The sequence below is a fragment of the Labrus mixtus genome, chromosome 13, assembly GCF_963584025.1.
Source record: "Labrus mixtus chromosome 13, fLabMix1.1, whole genome shotgun sequence".
NCBI lineage: Eukaryota > Metazoa > Chordata > Actinopteri > Labriformes > Labridae > Labrus > Labrus mixtus.
In genome coordinates, this window is record NC_083624.1 from 8,457,162 (window position 1) to 8,475,527 (window position 18,366).

Sequence of the window (18,366 nt, forward strand, 5' to 3'; positions counted from 1 at the left end):
CCTGTAAAAGCCCCGAGGTATTTAGGTCACCGATGTAAAAAATGTTTCTTAACCACTCTGGCATTTTCTATTCATTGGCCGCCGTGTAATTTATGATCGAGACCGAGCAGCAAAAATGTGAGGGGGGGGGGGGGGGGGGGGGGACGACGACGACACTCAGCGCATTCTTTTTAGGTTTACACTTTAGTGAGCGCCGCCGGTCATTCCACCGGTTCTTGAGCAGGAGATCTCATCTGCCCCAATAAAGAATCCATTTAACCACACATGAAGTCTCTGTTATATGTAGTGAGGTTGCAGCAGAGACAGAGAGACGTTGGGTAACAATTCTTTAGTGTGAACCAATAGCAACATGAGATATTAGGGCCTGACCGGTGTGAGATTTTTGGAGCCGATATCAATATCGACATCAGGAAGCGAATAAATCTGATACGGATATATCGGCCGATATCTTTCTTAGATCTGTCTTCGTTCTGTAGAGATAGATAAGTATAGAAACACACATTTTTGGCGTTGAGCCGTCAAATGCAGTTGTCAAACACTTGTGGAATAGATACATAGTAAAAGGAAGACGAGATCAGTCTCTCAACTGGAACGTCACTGAGCATGTACGTGCATGACGGCTCGACCCTGTTATAGGGAGTGATAATGCACGTTGTAATCCACATAGTACAGTCTGATGGTGGCAGCCAGAAAGAGAACTGCTAGTGTAATACAATGAAACTGAAATGAAATGCTTTTTGACTGGTGAATAAATCTAGTGAAATCAGACACAAAATTAGCCGATACCGATAGTCCCTTGATATGATATGATTGATCGGCCGATATTTTCAGCTGGCCGATTAATCGGTCGGGTTTTTCCAATACCTGCAAGAAAATGTTTCACAGCTGTCTTTCTGCATCTCATTTTGAAATCGATGTTTATAAGCCAAATGTCTTCTCATTAAACTTTTTGTTTTCAACATTTTAATAAAGCAATATTCACATTTTTTATCAAGGTGAAATCTGTAACAAAATATCATTATATTAAAGACTTGTGGTGCTGCAGAGATGAACTGACCTACTTCTCCAAATGTAACAAAATATGTTTGTCATATACAGACCCCATCATGTGTCACATTATCATTATTTTACACTTTTAAATGGAATTAAAACTTGAGTTAAAATAAACATTCCCACTTATCAGGAATCATTTCACAATCATGATATTTGTTCAAGTCAGTCAAGGTTTTATTCTCCACATTGTGCAGCCTTCATCTTCATGAACTTTCCGTCTTCTTTACGATAATAAACACGTAAACAAACAAACAAAGCTGTGTGGCGTGAGATAAACAAAACTGGAAATCTGGCTTCCCCTCTCCGGCTGAGGGACCCACACCTACATGAGGAAATCCCCCCATATGGCAAATGACCTCACTGCAAAGACATTTTAACTCAGACCTCTGCCCAGCCGGCCCTGCTGCTCTGACAGAGCCGCCATTCAGCCAACAACACCAAGGTGCCTCTGCTGGACACATTCAGAGCTGCAGCCATGGTGTACACAAGGAGTTCAGGAATCAGGACAGAAAATCAAGTAGACACTTACTTTAGTCTTAACAAATCAGTAACTTAAGTCTTTTCATATTAGAAAAAATGAAGCCTGGGTATCCAAAGCAAGTGGATGTAATGGTCTCTCCTCTCTGCTGCTCCTCCCTACATGGACTATTAAACCTGCAGCCAATTCAGACCCCTGCTGCCAGATCTCTAACAAGAACCAGGAGAACTGAGCACATTATTCCTACTCTTAAATCTTTACAATAGCTTCAGGATCATTTCTGAAGATTGTAAAGCTCTGCCCTAGGTTCATAAATCACTCAGCAGTGTGAAAGTCAGATAGAGGGGCCTCAAACCAGAAAAAAAAAAAAAAAGGATTTAACAAATATTCCTCTTACAGAAGGAACCAATTCTCTGATTATCTGCAAAGTAGCTTTCCAGTTTGAAAACCCAGCTCCTCCTGTTCTGCAGTTTTTCTGCCATTTATCACATCTGTTGCACTTTTATCTGTTATGTTTCGGCCACCTTGAAACGTGACAGGGACTGCTCTGAAACTATTCACACTATCTGCCAGTTTATGAGGTTAACCGAGCAGGAACTAATACGCTAAATGTGTCCTGTCTGGGTCTATTGAATAAAATTTGTTGGGCAACACTGACATGTGCTAATTTAACTTTTAAGGGGAAGGCAACTTTCTTAGCTGGTACAGTTGGTCGTCTCTCAACCGAAAGGTCAGAGGTTTGATCCCCAGCTCCTGCGGCCACATGTCCGATGTGTCCTTTGGCAAGACACTTAACACCAAGTTGCTCCTGCAGCTTCGTCGGCAGTGTATAAATGTGTATGAATGGGATTAGCTAATACTGATGGTCAGTTTACATAAAAACCTCTGCCATCAGTTTGTGAATGTGTAGGTGTGACCTGCAGTGGAAAAGTGCTTTGAGTAGTCAGTAGACCTAAAAAAAAAAAAAAAACGTGCTATACAAGCTCAAGTCCATTTACCATTTACTTAGATCAGGATCAGTGACAAAACCCCTCGTATAATGGGAATTTACAAACTTTATTTATGGCCTTAAAGTAGGATATATCATGACTGTGTTTGGTAAGCATCAAGATATGAGTAATATGAGCCTTATATAGAGAATTTAAATCCCTGAGCAGCCATTTTCGGCCCTTCTGTCTGCAGATTCTCAGACAGGCTGACCGTCTTTGTTTGGAACCAAATCAAACATTAATGGTTTTAAAGTAGGAACACAGAAACCGTGGGCACAGTCAACTCTGAAAGCCAGGAAATGCCAAGGCCACACACTTTTCGATGCCCTCTATTGTGTGTTTGTGTGTGTTGCATCAATCAGTGTGTCTGAAGGTGTAAATAGAAAACTGTATGCAGCGTGCACAGGACTGCTTCACCCCCTGCTGCTGCATATGGATGTTTACGTACACATACATAACTATGTTCCTGAGCCTAGGACAGACCACGCACACACACACACACACCACTGTTTATACTCTGCTTCCTGTGTGTACACGTATGTGTGCGTTTGTTGCATTCCTGCGTAGCCAGCAGAGAGAGAGAGAGAGTGTTCTGGCTACCAGAGGCGCCCAGTAATGTGACATTATGTCCTCTTTCTCTCTCAGGGTTTTAACTTCCCATGCGCCACTCCTCTTCCTTGTTTTTTTGACTAAAACCTTTTCTTCTTCTTGCATTTTGAAGTTATATTTCAATGGAATTAAATCAGAATTACTGAATGTTATGATGTTCATGCATAGTCCCACAAATGGTTTGGTGTCTCAGTGTGTGTTTATGTGCTGGGTGGAGGCTGGTCTGGTGACCCCGGCTGTCATGGCGACAGATGTTCTTCCCTCAAATTCCTCAGCCCAGGAAGCAGGAATTCAAGCTATTTGCATTTATGGATAATTTCCCTCCAAACTCTCTTTCGTCTCCACCACATTGGCACCCTTGTCATGATAGTTTCATGCCGAATGTGCTCTGATAGACTGACAGAACAAACACAATCACAAACTGAGTTACCCTTACAAAAACTCTCTTTTCACAACGATGTCAACAACTTTATCAACACTGTCTTTTTTATATTAAATGTCTCTTTGACCCAATTCTGACGGAAACAAATTCCAGTGTGGGACTCTGAAAATCAAAGCCATATGGAGGATGTTCGGAGCAGGGTGCAGATGGATGAACAGGCCGAGCGGGATGTTCATCCAAGAGCGAGGCCGTAAGACATATCTCTCTTCCTTATTTTACTCATTCAATGCGAAAACTTGCAAATTCTTACAGTGTGAGCTGGGGAAAGCCACGTCCTCCACCCCAACACACAAACCAGGAATGCAAACATGCACACATTGCTTCAAAGTCACGTCCTGTTAGCTTTATCGTTACATAAACACCACAGTGTTTTCCTGCTCACACGTCAAAGGCTTTAATATGCTTAGCGTGCATCAGATTCCTTCCTGGCCGCAGTTTGTACTGTACATACATACATATACAGTAAGGGGCCTGTGAAGATGGCCGAGATCCTCAGGGAAGCAAAACACCCCTCCTTCACTTCATTTCCTTTCTTCCCCCGTCATCTCCATGCGTGGCATGTACCCCCCACCCTCGCTCCCCCTCAAAAACATTTCCTCCTTTAAAAAAAAAAAAAAAAGTTATGTAACAAGCCACATTACTCTGTAATTTGCAGCTGGAAAAGATGGGAGAGACTAAGTGGAGCAGAGAGATGAGGTTAGCTGATAAGAGTTGGGGCTGTCTCAACAACAGAAGAAGAAGACAAAGAACATATGTGAGGGGTGTTTAAGGATAACCCTAACCCATTTTAGAATAGAAACAAAGGATACACCAAACTGGCAGCCTAAAAATGGAGGCTGACAATCTGAGTCCAAATTCAGCAAGAGCTGAAAGACATCCAGAGCAACAATACAAATGGGTTGTGGATGACAAACAGACATTGAATAGTCAAGGTTTTTTATGTCTTGTTTGTGAATGCATTGATGCATTGCACCAGAGTTAGCTTGAAGCTGATTTTCATCTGCAGTTCTTTGGCAGATGTGTTAACAGTTCAAAAAGTCTCACACATGAAATCCAAACATTTTATGGATACATTCAGGACAATCAGGACCTCATATTTTCAGAAACATTCCTTTACATATGCACCTCACAGCGTGGGATTATGGGAGGCAGAAGCGCTCTCACATCTCTCACAATATCCAAGCATTAAGTGCTCTGTATAAAAAGTTTTAGCTGTTTAAGTTCAGTCATGGATGAGTCTTCCTCATCTGCCTCAATTGACAGGAATCACATGGGTCGGCTTTAACTACTTTCCTACAACGACATCATTCAAATCGACTACTCGGTCATTCACTGTAATTAAAGTAAGTGAATAAAACAGTCTCTCAAAATGAGCTTTGCAAACATAAACACATATCTACAGAGACAAAGAGGGACAAAGACCCTGATAGCAGACGCAGAGGGGGGAGGAGAGGCGACGGTGGCGACCTGACTGTAGCTGAAGGAACTGGTCCACCCTGCTGCCATTGAATGTTCTCTTCCTGTTTGTATTGACGGGACCCGCACTGCTCTGGTCCACTCACAATGGTGGCAGCAATGGAGGTCGACTAGCCGGCACGGAAACCAAGGAAGAGTAAAGGCTTCACACAAATACTGAATGAACGTGTAAGAACCCAAAAGATAAAGATTGGAGGCGACCAATATGACAGTTTCCAAAGTTCATTTTGACTTTAAATACATGCAGGCCTGTATAAAAGTAATGTATGATTTGAGCATGTTGACAGCTTGTTTCCTACTCTCATATTTAATAATAAGTTGTCGGCCAAAATATCGACGCAGCATCATCATGTATCATCGACCAGACTCATTGGATTCAGTTATTGAATCGCTGGTGGAAAATATGAATTTTGAAAAAATGATACAGCAATTTCACAGATTTCCCTGCCAATTTTACTCACCATATATCAACACTTCCTCGCCCCTAATGATGGCAATGATGTGCACACATGAATGAGGTTAGCATGAACGGAATACAATTGGTCAAATATTAAAACAATCAAATATCATCATCCTGATACCAACGTACTACTTTCAAATGAGCATCTTATACACCAAATATTATGGTACATGACCTAAAAAATATCATTTTAATGAGTTCAGAAAAGGTGTTTTCTTTCTGCTGTCTTATTCCACCCCTTTCTTCTTAAACTATCAAATGTCAAAAAATACCTGCATATCATTATTTGCAACCAGTGTTGATAAATGTCAGACGTGCAATTAGGAAACCAACCAAGGAACTGGAAACGTGACTCAGGGCTAATATTTGCTTTTCTCTAATTGGCTACAGACCACTTTATAGAGTTTAGTTAAATAATTTAATATCGTATGTTGAATGAAAATCAATCGATTCATCACTATTTATTTAATTATTTGTAAAGCAGCAATTCATAACAAGTGGCATCTCAAGACTATTTACAAAAACAGCAAATAACAGATACAAATAACAGCTGCCTGGTGAAACTGATAAAGTCACAGGTGGAATATTGTGGCCAAGGTCGCAGTGCTCTCATTGCTTCACTTAACAGAGCGATGGCCCTGGTATAAAAGAAGCACCAACAAACTTCATATTATTGGTTGTCAGAACTTGGGCTCGGCAGCCTCATAACTCCGGTGTCTGTGGGAGGATTTCTTCAGAGATCTGTGCATGGGCTTGAGTTGAGCATTCTTCACATGCCGAGCTCCATCACAGGGCCCGTCCTCCAGACCTTTAACCACCGATTTACCAAATCTACACTGGAACAGCTGCATTTTGTGATGACATGCTGTGATTAAGTTATTTGTCTTGGTTGATTCTAAACACTACACTTTTATATCTCTTTATCTATCCAAATTCATTTGTCAAATTATCTTAAAAAGTGTCTCTATATAAAACCACATCTATACCTGTCTCTTTCCAGTTTTAAAAGCATCTCCAATATTAATCCTATTTTTACCACATTTCTGATCGTGGAGCTTACTAAAACGGGTAGAATCAGTTCACCTGTTGGTTTGCTGTTTGCCTGGCAAACCGAGGGGCGTCCAAAACGGCCGTGTGGGGGTGCCTTAAAACTGCCTACCTTCACTGGTCCAAACAAAAACAGACCATACAGGACCAGAATCTAATCTTAGAAGGAGGACATACTGGCTGCTGCATTGTTGTCAAAGCAGCCAGCACGTCAACATAGCATGTTTCCTTAATGTCTGATCGTATAGTAAGGTCACTTTATCATTTCATTCAGTAGATATCTTACAGATTGCTCCGTTAACTGTCCTCCCACTCAAAAATAAAAGTGAAGTGATCCCTGGTTAACAGCATCCATGTGACACTGTGAATCTGTGATTTCTGAGGCTGAAGGTTAACATGTGAAGGAGGCCCTCACTCTCCCAACTCTCTCGTCTACAGAGACGTCTGATGACGCTCTCACATTCCTCAAGCTGGACGGAGGGAGTAAACTCCAAACGGTCCACTCTGGAAACCCACCTGATATTTCAACATGACCTACGCTCAGGCCTGCGTCACATAACCACAGCCAAGTGCACTACGCAGGGAAAGCTTGTATTTTTTTTGCATCTAAGAGCCTGTGGCACTCCTGACTGCTTTCATTAAGAATTCCTGACTGAAGGAGGCAGAGCGACTTCAGACATCTCAGTGAAGTTTACAGAAACAGAGCAACACTTGCCAAGACAACCGACATGTCCATGCACTGTGTTAATACCAACTAGAAAACATCTTCTGAGTCTCTGCAATGTGCGATAACATAGTTCAGAATTACAGGGACGATATGAAGTGCAATAGTCTCTGTAACACTTTTCTGCAGAGCTTCCGGCTGAGCTGTTGCGTGTGTTTGCGGCGCTTGTTCCTCTGACAACTTAAGGTCAAGACGTCCAATGTATAAAAAGCTTTCATCCCGTCAAATGATATAGTGAAAAACAACACTGATGTGAAACCAGAAAAGAGTCAGCGGGAAATGTTTGAATGTCTGGTGAACAGCTGGGGCGTACTTTTGAAGATTTCATAATGTGAATTTCAAATGAATGATTACATTTCTGGAAATACTATTGAGAAAGTGTTTATTTTTGATTTTGTAATTGTGGCTAATCTGGTTAAAAAATCTTCTAATATTACACCACTCACTAATTTACAACACGTCCTGGAAGCCAAGAGCACAACCACCTAAATCAAAGGGATGAATAGCTATACAAAAGTGAACAATTCCAAGCACATAAACGCACACACACATGCATGCTCAAACACTCTGTGTGTCTCTGTGTGACTCACCTGGTCACAGCCGGCATTGACCAAATCCTGCAGCATCTGCCGGTTCACCTCCCCGGCTCCTGCAGGGTGTCCTGACCCTGAAGAGGGGCCTGACTCGTTGGCAAAGGGCATGAGGGACTTTCTGATTTCTCGAAGGGCATTCTGGTAGTTGTTAAACTTCTGTGGCGGTCGGAGCTGCTGCTGGCGGCTGGCCGTGTCTTTCCCGCTCTTGCAGTCGGCCCCTCTGCCGCCCTCGGTCCGGGAGCTGCCCCCGTGCAGGGCCTGGCTCACAAGCTTGGCCGGCTGCTTCAGACCCTCCTTGATCTCCTGAAGCCTCTGGCGCGTGTTCCCCACATAGGGGGCAGCTGGGAAAGTTTTTGGCCTCATGTCCTCAGTGCCCAGGGCAGGCACCTACTCTAAAAGAGAAACACACACACTGACGCTCACTCCCTCCAAATGATCTCTTTCTGGATGGCTGACCTAAATAGATAAAAAAAAAAAGCGGGCAGGAGCAGAGAGTCCTCCTCCTCCGTGTCCCGTATTTGTTTGTGTCTCTCTTTGTGTCTGTGATTCCTGCTGATGCTGGTGGGCCAGATGAAGCTGAGGTGTGGTACTACACTCATTCCATGGTGTGGCTTTCAAGGCTCAGGTTCCAGCTTATTCCAGGAAATGCAGCCGGTCACGAGGGCACCGCGGAGCCAAACCATGATGCTGCCAATCTCCGCCTGTGGAGGAAGGGATGGAGTTAGAGCGTGGAGACTGTGGTCATGCATAGTGCGCATGTTTTTCTTATTTTCTAAAATTAAAAGCAAGCACTGGGCGGCTTACATCCTGAGAGCAAGAAAGACCTGCCTTTAATGAAAAAATACCAAATATGTAGAAGTGACACAGCAATAAGCTGCAACACACACAAAGTCTACTAGTGCATCGCATCAGAGTATTTATAAACAAGACCCATAAAACATGTCAAACGGGTTTTTAATTAGAGGACACTCTTATTTATGGAATTAATATGTTAGTTAATATAATGACTAAAATGGATATGACTTCATACAATCTGAGAACGCTGCTAGTATCGTGATAATGAAGGATGCCTCCACACATAACAGGACTCGTTTTGAAATATACTTTCAAAACTTCACTCAAGTGGAATTCTTTTTAAAATTTGTTTTTGGGGCTTTTTTGCCTTCACTGGACAGGACAGCTGAGGAGAGACAGGAAACACTGGAAGGAGAGAGCGTGGCATGAAGTGTCGAGGCCAGACCCGAACCCACAGCCACCCCGAAGAGGGCCACAGTCTCCGCACTTGGAGCATGACATAACCCCCAGGCTATCCGGCATTTCAGTCAGGGGGTCTAGAAGATGAGTGCATTTCAGTCATTTTTCTGAATTATCTTGTTTTTTTAAAGTGAAAACACTAAATTCACAAGGTGCACATAAAAAAAAAATCTATCTTCTTCCACAAACAGCAAATATCAGCGGCTGCAAATCGAGCTGCAGCATTAGCTTGATTTTTTAAGTAAGGATTTCTTTCAGTTTTTTTTTCACCTGCTGAATTATCCAAAAAGGTCTCCACCTGCTCCTTGAAATAACCAGAACCAGTAATCTAATCCAGTAAAATGTCTTCAAAGGCAGTTCAAAGTAAAAATCTGTGTTTCTTGGATGCAATGTAGCAAACAAAGGAGATCAGGTAGGGACTGCCAGCTGAGCTACCACTGACAGCCACATACTGTATTTGAGGTAAACAGTTTTCTAATGTTGTAAAAATTAGGAGATTTTTACTTATGTGCACCTACTGACAATCATTTTTCACTTTGTTTTTTCCACACAGAAGACACCCACTTTATTCAATAGCGGCTCAAACAAGACTGGAGGAAAAACATCATAAATTCAAGCTTAACTTACAAAATGGATTTTAGAAATTGTAACTAAATATGTCAAACTTCACATGGAACGAGAATGAGGCCGGTATGACCTGGAGGTCAGATTCCAGAGATTAGTAGACATTTGTAGCACTAATGCATACCTAATGCCTCATTCAAGAATGCTTAGGGTCACTACACACCAACTGCCCCCCCCCCCACGCACCCTGTCAATGCATAGCTGTGGTTGCAAAATCAGCCCCTGTCACTGCATACTTGAACTACGTGGTCATTGGTAAACACCCCTGTGAGAGCACAGAGCTCAAACTTGGGGTCAAAACAGAGCAGCGGGCCTCCAACCATACCTCAGCCTCTCTGCCTATGATGCTCCCCTGGGATCAGACATTTAACACAGTTTAAACGTCTTATCTTGAGTAACATACGCCACATTGGTGTTACTCCTGCAGGGCAGATGGGATGACGTGTGAAATCGATGCACATGTTTCTGTCAGGAGCCTCACGTGAGCGCTCACAGTCCAATGTGAAATACTAGCATCTTAAGGTGACACAATGAGATATGAGGGGCTTTCGAGGGAGGACATGGAAAAAAAATGTATTTCATCACAACTGTGAATACAAAGCGTATGTGTTCACCAGCGTTTCAATGCAGGGGCTGCTGATCATCAATATTTAGCATCAAAAGTGTACCATCTTCACAATCTAAGAAACACTTTGCTGTGTCCCTGAAGAATTCACTTCAGTCTAACTTGAAAAGTCTCCGACAGAGAATATCCGCTGGTCTGAGACTATAAAGCCGAAGATGACACACTTCTGTTGGGGGGTCTAGAAGATGAAAACAGGACTAGATATGAGCAGTTATGCCAACAGCTCAGTGGAGCTAATTGCTATCTTTAACTTTTGAACTTTGTAGCATAATATTATCTTATGATGGTAGTGGAGAAGTCAAGGGATCACTAAAGTCTTCAGAAAATATACAAGTTCAACTCAATAGTGAGAATTCTTTTTTTCAGCAGGTATGTGACCAGCATACCTTAAAAATGGAAAAATTAATGGCTTGAATTAGCTGCTAATTTTTGCATTTTCTAAAAGTCTTACGTGTCATCATGATAGCCCATATAAGCTTCAAAGTTGTAAATAAAGCTGGGATGATGAAGGTAGGATGATCCCCCCAGATGTGAACGCCACGTCCTTCAAACGAGTGTGCGTGCCGTGCACTACTTCTTGATGTACTGTTGTTGAAGCTAACCATATCCAAACTCAAACAGTTTAGTTTAGTCTGCCGCTCTTGTACAGGTTAGCCATCTAATGATTTGGACAGGCTCACACAGATCTAGGATAGCCACAGACAGTTTTATTTTTTTATTTTTTTATTGTTGTTGGGATGTAAAACGTTAAAACCAATTAAACAACTAAATAATCTAAAAACTTGCCTACACCAGCTTTTATCATTGTGTTGTAATAAAGAGAAGGACATAACTCAAAGTGGGGAAACATCACACATAATAAAGAACCAGGAACATTTTCATTTTTCATAGATTGTGCAACTTGTATCGCACAACCTACATTTTATACATGACATTTAGAACCTATTATCCTGGCAAAGGCCTTGACAGAAGCCTGAGGAATTGAAAAGCAGGTTGTTCTTCGGTCCAATTATCTTTCTCAGGCCGAGCGGATTCTGTTTGTCTGGCAGGTGATGTCTGAGCTCCACATACCTACCTGGTTTGTTTCCTACACTGACTAAATGCCAGACACACTCACATTCTGGCAGGTTCTGACATGGCTGGGGTTTTACAATCTTGTCTACTATTCCAACCATTTGTGAAGCAATCAACCATTTATTGATTTGGTTTTATTTCATACAGTGAGATAGGCAGCTAGGTGAAGATAAAGAAACTCAGGATGCCAATCATTTCAACCACAAGAACCCTGACGCACGTGGAAATAATTTATAAATTGAAGGAGTTTCCAAATCTGTTATTTTTATCTGTCAGGGCATATTTCAGCATGCCCACGAAGCACTGGCATGAAGAAACGCTTCCCGATCTTAAATCGTAAATATCAATCACGTTTAACTTTTTTTTTTTTTTTTTTTTTTTAATACACTTACACACTTTATTGGAGAGATAGGAATATGGAGTCAGAAATCGGGGAGAGGGAGAGTGGGGAATGACATGCAGGATGGGAGCAACAGGTCGGATTTGAACCCCGGCCATCTGCTTTCCAGGACTTTATTTTCTGTACAAGGGCACTCAAACTCACCACTAGGCCACAAGCGCACAGAGAAACACTGATTTAAACAACACTTTTAAATTGGAATTTAAAGTGGGGATAAATAACACAATGGATTGGGAATAAATAGTTAACTACATTGAAAATTATCATTATTGTTTTTAAATTTTAGATATATCATACAGGTTAAAAATTATAAATAAATATGTCCAATTAATGTGTCCTTTTATTAAGACGGTGGCAAAGATTTCAACCATTTCCCCAGGAGTGACTGCCCATTATAAATGCAGAGCAGCACTGGGATCGAGGCGGTCACACTGAAGTAGCCAAACACAAGAAGGCCTTGAACTACTTCCCCACCCGCCTCCTTCCTGGCAGATTTCACCCCTTTGGGCCATTTCTAAGAAGGACACAGCCCTCACTGTGTGTACACATGAAACTTTGTGTGCCTAAAATAATTTATTTTTTTACGCTTGAGGTTGGTCGGGTGGGTGGGCGGGGCGACGGTTGCCAAGCTTCATAAATGTTGCCACATCTCTGGGATCTCTAGCCTCCATTCCTGCGATGCTTTAGGCGCCGCGTCCGACCGATGAGCATTCCATTCCACAAGTAACTACAAGTAAGCTCATACCACCGTTAAATCATGGGACAGTCTATGCTGACCAAAATAAACCAAAAAACAAGAATTATTGAAGATGGCTGTCTGGAAACTGGCTTGGGACAGGGTGTTGGAGCAGGTCAAACCTAAAAATAATAATTACCAGAAGAAGAAAAAAATGTGAGGAGCCGCTGCTCTGTTGAAATTTTAAACTGTGAAACACGGAGCTACAAACACCCGGCGGCGTACTTCCATACTTAACCCTAACCCTTCATCAATACATACCTCAGATTATCTCTTGTTTTATCTGGCTCTAACCCTGACCTCTGACTTACAATCAGACCACACACACGGTGAAAATGGGCTGAGGTGGGAAGTTAAAAAAAATGTGCACTTTAGGACAATAATCTCATCTGAAAGCGTTCTCACCCACAGTCTTCAAATCTTGTTTTATGTTGGATCAGTTCATTCAAAAAAAATCTACAACATATGGCCACCTTTCTTGATATTTTCCTGAAAAGGTGGTTTTAACAAATAACATATATCCCAAAGGAGTTTCTTCCAAAACTCAATTCAAAAATGAAGTGGCCTTGCAAATAAAACCATCATTAACAGACTGTCCAACAAAAGCCCGTCATCATAAAAAAAACTGCACTAAGTGGAAAGAATTAAACCCCCTCTTTGAAACAGACAACTCCCCCCCCCCCCCCCCAAGATATGTCTTTCAAAGAAACAAAAATCCAGTTTTTGAAATCTTATTAAGAGATGTTTGGGATGCAGTTTTTGGTCTCTTGTTGCCTCAGTTCCATTCAGGCTTCCTCACATTTTCCAAAATACTCTGAAGTTTGCTTTTCCCCAAAAATGACCAAATTTTTCCATGTCTTGCAATAAGTTTTGAAGAGATGAAATATGCCCAGAGATCTTCATCTGAACCTAACATCAGCAGAGGATTTAGCTCAAGAGAACCTAAAAGTTATGTTCAAGTCTTCCAGGTTACTGCCCTGATAATATCTAGCTTGTTTGATCTTTTTTTTTTAGAGAATCTGGATGGTAATGTTTTTGCTCTTTGCAGATATTATGGAAACTAAAACTTCCTCAATAGCAACTCTGAAGCTTGTGTAGCCCTCAGTAGGTTTGTTGGATGATCGACTCGCTCGGCTTACATATCTTCAAATCCATATCTTATGTTTACAAACCAAGTTGAGAGAGTTTGCATGTTTTTGCGTTTGATAAAGACAGAAACAGATAAGCACGTGTGGGAAAAGGGAATGCTTTTATTGTTTTATCATATAATAGAAAGAGCCCGACCGATTATTCAGCCAGCAGATAATATCGGCCGATATTAGCATATCCAGTGACTATCAGTATCGGCTAATCTTATCTCAGATATGCGCCAATATGAGTAGATTTATTCACCAGCCAAATAGCATTTCATTTGAGTTTCACTGTATTACACCAGTGGTTATCTTTCACCAGCAGAGGGCGCTAACTGGATAATAACTAGCATCATAATTCTTCAGAGTCAGTGTCAAGCAGTGATGCACGTACGCGCATTTACTTTCCGTCATTAAATGTTTTCCAGAAGTGTTTGGTAAGTGTATTTGAGGCATCAAAATGAATGTGTTTATCTATATATATCTATCTCTAAAGATTTCATAGATCAAATTCAGATATCGACTGATATATTGGAATCTGATTTTTTTTCTCTCCCCAATATCGATATCAGTATCGGCCCAAAAAAATCCCATATGGGTCGGCCCTAATAATAGTTACACATTATGTTTTAATTTCCTAAATGTATTGTAATGTAAGTGACATTTTTCCTCATCCTGAATCATCACATTTTGAAAGAGGAATTGAAAATCTCTGCAATATGAGCTGAGAAGTCCGCAAAGACAGTTCATTAGGCATTCAAAACATCTCTTGTGAAATCTTCAGCTGACGTCACAGACACTATACCAGCATTGTTCTACAGTTTGTGGAGCTCAATAATCTCCAGAAACAGACACACATGCACATGGAATTAAACCCAGGCCTTCCCCTGGCACAGCAGCAGCACAGACACCAGAGCCAGAGTTTACATGTAGCAGCCAAAATAGCTGCCTCATCCCAAATATCTTTGCTAGTTTGTCACCTGATTTGTTTCACTCTAACCTGCTGGTTGACAATAGAACAAACAACAATGCTTAAATAGCCACAGCCAACATCTGCCTGCATCTGTCTGTTGTCCTATAGGCTTGCAGTCATCCCTGTGCTTCTTCCCTGACAGATTCCTCTGCACGGCCAGGCAGGATTAAATCCAGCTGTGCAGTCTAGATACTTGACCACACTGTTGCACGATCACTGCATGTTTACAAAAGGCCCGATTGTTTCTAAAAAATGTGACCTCTCGCCTTAGGAAACACTATCAGGAGCATGACATTTCTAAATTAATCCTTGGTTTGCATAACTCAGCATGCAGAGGACTCGACTGGAATTGGAGGCACCTTTCTTCTACTCTCAGGTGAATTGACAACAAATCAAACACCTGAATTGACAGGTAGCAAAAACAAGAGGTGATTAAAGTTTGTCAAACAGACAGGGAGAAGGTGTGTGTGTGTGTGTGAGTGCATAGTAGTAGTAGTAGTAGTAGTAGTAGTAGTAGTAGCACACCTGAATGAAACACATGGCTGCATCAGTGCCAAACTATGCAGGCCTTCAGGCTTGGGAGTGAAAATAGGAAATTCAAAACAAATTGTCAGGACTTTTTCACCCTATTACATTATCCAAATAGGTTACGGCAATTTCTCATCACTGTGTCATAACTGACAAATAAAAGAAACTCAATCTTCTTGATGTTAATTTGGACACACTTTACCTTTAAATTATTTTGCCCACATGGGAAAGCATATTACAGGAGGTTTGCATGAACTAAATCACTTACATGATGACAACAGGGTATTTAAAATAGAAAATCTACCTCAGTCACTCTTGGGCCCTTTTCATATATATATATGTACCAGGGCCCCCAATATGAAGTTCTGGGCCCTTTAGAGGTTAAACAAAACAAGATTTGCTGCAAATACTTTTGCAATATTTAAAATAGCCCGAGAGGATCCAGCACAAACCATACCCTCCTGTTTTGGGTTTCAAGCTGCATATTTGTGCCAAAGCTTTAAAACCGTTACAAAATGGTGTCTTTGAGTAGTTTACAGTCTTTGCCTGGGGCCCCTGGACATTAAACGCAACGGAAACCCCAGTTTTACCGTCCTGTGGCCTTCCCCACTGTATCCCCGGCTGGGGGGGCTGAGAGAGGCGCAACACCAGATCAGTCCTCTGCAGAAGGAACCTGGTGGAGTCCCGTTAACCCTAACTAGTCTTAAAGTTAAAGGGGACGAATACAAAAGAAAAAAAGAGCATGTACTTCTGTATCCATAACTTCAGCATACCCGTGACGGAACTTTTCCCCCTCAAGAAACAAGTCGTGGAAATAAGTTTTATACCACCACTCCCCTCCCCAAAAAAACTAACTCTCAACTTACCATGTGATAGAAGACCTAGCGAGAATAACTTCAGATTGGAGAGTAAAATCCCGTCAAATAGCAACGTTTAAAGTCCGTTCGTCGGTCGAAAGGCTCGTTGTAGACGGAGGAGCGAGGTAAATATGATGAAATGAGCCTCCATTTTCTCCCCAAACTGCAGCCTGGATCAGAAATGCAGCACAAAGTTGGACACTCGCTGCATTGTTAACATTCCACAGGTCACGTGACGGACCGACGCACGTCAGCACCGTTACAAAGATCGTCTATTGAAGGCGAGACTCGCTCAGTGGTTTTCTGTTCTGTTTCAGCTAGGAGTAGCTGTTTTTTTTTGTTGTTGCAGCGGCCAGTGGTGTAGTTGTGCTTCACGAAGATGGTGTACTGTACTGCCCTACAAAGGCAAAAGACCTTAAGTCGCCAGAGTGTAGAACTGAGAAAAATGACTTTAAAGTCTTTTTGTTGTCCAGCCAAATGAGTTGCAGGCAGAATATTGGAAATGTGGCAATTCTTTGTCTTTTTAATCAGGTTATTAATGTACATAAAAATCTTGAGCTTAAACATGACCTTTGACCCTTATTTGGAAATTAAAGTACTCTGCCGTTACATTGCCTGTACAATAATAAGGCGTCATGCCAAGGCAAAAGGCAGTAACTTCCATTTGTTAGCTCCCTTGGTTGCTGATCACTATATTAAATCAGTATATGATAATAATGATAACATATACATGAAATCTAGTGATCATGGCACAATTAAGTGCTTGATGACAGATATTAAAACAAAGGCATAACGCCTTAACTCCACTGCAGAAAAACAGTAACTTCACTTTGACCCGCAGCAAAACAAAGGCAGAAGACCTTAACTCAGTTTGAGCATTCCTGAATGCTGCAGTTCAAAGACAAAGACCCTGATGAGTGAAGTTACTGGACTCTGTCTTGGTTTCTCGAGGGCTTTTGGAAGTTAAGGCAAATACAACCTACTATTTTCTCAAAAGAACAGCACAATTGACTCAAGATATTTGTCCACATGATAAAGCATATCTGTAATGTTCCAAAAATGACAAAAGCTAATTTTAGAAAAAATTGAAGTTACTGCCTTTTGCCTTTGTAGGGCAGTGTACTATAAATGTTACCCCAAAAGTGGCCGGTCCAGCAGAGGTTAAACGGCCTCTATTAGTATTACTCTCTGATGATAGCGAATTGTATTAGAAACAGTGACATGTAAGACTACTCTTGCATATTTAGTTCACCTAAAACATTATCCTTCTATAGTTGTACATGGACACACAATTTCCGCAGCTTGTCTTAAGGTAGTAGTGATTGTTGTGAAAGATAAGCAGATTTTGTAAGTAGCCACCAGACTAAAGGCTGAGAAACAACTACATAGTTATGCTTTTTGAGTGAACCATTCCTTTTTGTGTGTTTGGGGTTACAAAGCATTGCAGTAGAGTACACGCTGGTTGATTTTTGTTGTAAAAAGTTACATAAGGCAGTGCTTTTGTGAGACAAGTAATCTGTTATTTTTTTTGGAAGTGGGTATACTCCCATATACCTGCTAATACCCTGGACTACACCACTGACAGCAACCTCTTGAACTGCAGTTAATAAGGTCTCAGTGGGCCTACTAGAGATCAGCAACAAGTGTCCCATGTAATTATATCATGTGGATAAAGAAAATAATAACATAATCCGAAGTGCAAATTGTGAAGAGAAATGTATAGTTTTTCTGTGATTGTGTAGAATTTGAAATAACTCTTATGGCATAAGTCTCTATCTGGAGAGAACATTTATATGTCGCTTCTTGCTTTGCTGTCTGCTGACCATCGGGTAAAGTCTTACTCGTAGTGACTGTAAAAAGTAACAGTGTGAGACGTCTTTCTTTTTCGCTCGTCTCTGACCGCACATATTCTAGGCGGGGCTTCCTCCAATACATTTCTCCCTTTGATACATCAAAAAAAAAAATATCAGGACATTACTCAGTCACTCCCCACTGGCCTTGGAATGAGTCTTTACCAATGAGTAAAGCTGTATGAACGCAAAAACGATCACAACCTAAAACAAACCAACGAACGAGCAGACAGCCCATTCAATATGAAACTTATTCATCATTGAGGAGGATTTTAAAAAGGAAAGAAAAACACGCAATCCCGAGTTAAGCAAGATTCAAAAGGCTGCTGCATTTCCCCAAACTTTAATTTTCTGATCACAGGAGTAGAAAATAAATATAAACTGACCGATCAATAAAAAAAACCGTGAGATTGTTAAACGTCTGGAACCCATAAAAGTAACAGC

General features: G+C 41.3%; 1 protein-coding gene across 1 annotated transcript in view; it reads right to left on the minus strand.

The window, feature by feature from the left end:
* The window catches only part of lats2 (large tumor suppressor kinase 2), a 29,191-nt gene extending 12,920 nt beyond the window's left edge, over positions 1-16,271 (minus strand). The window contains exons 1-2 of the mRNA XM_061053526.1: positions 16,082-16,271; positions 7,869-8,572 (exon numbers count right to left, since the gene is read on the minus strand). Of these exons, the coding sequence (XP_060909509.1) occupies positions 7,869-8,234 (366 nt within the window). The 5' untranslated portion in view covers positions 8,235-8,572; positions 16,082-16,271. The remainder of the gene's footprint in view (positions 1-7,868; positions 8,573-16,081) is intronic.
* Positions 16,272-18,366: the final 2,095 nt, after the last annotated feature.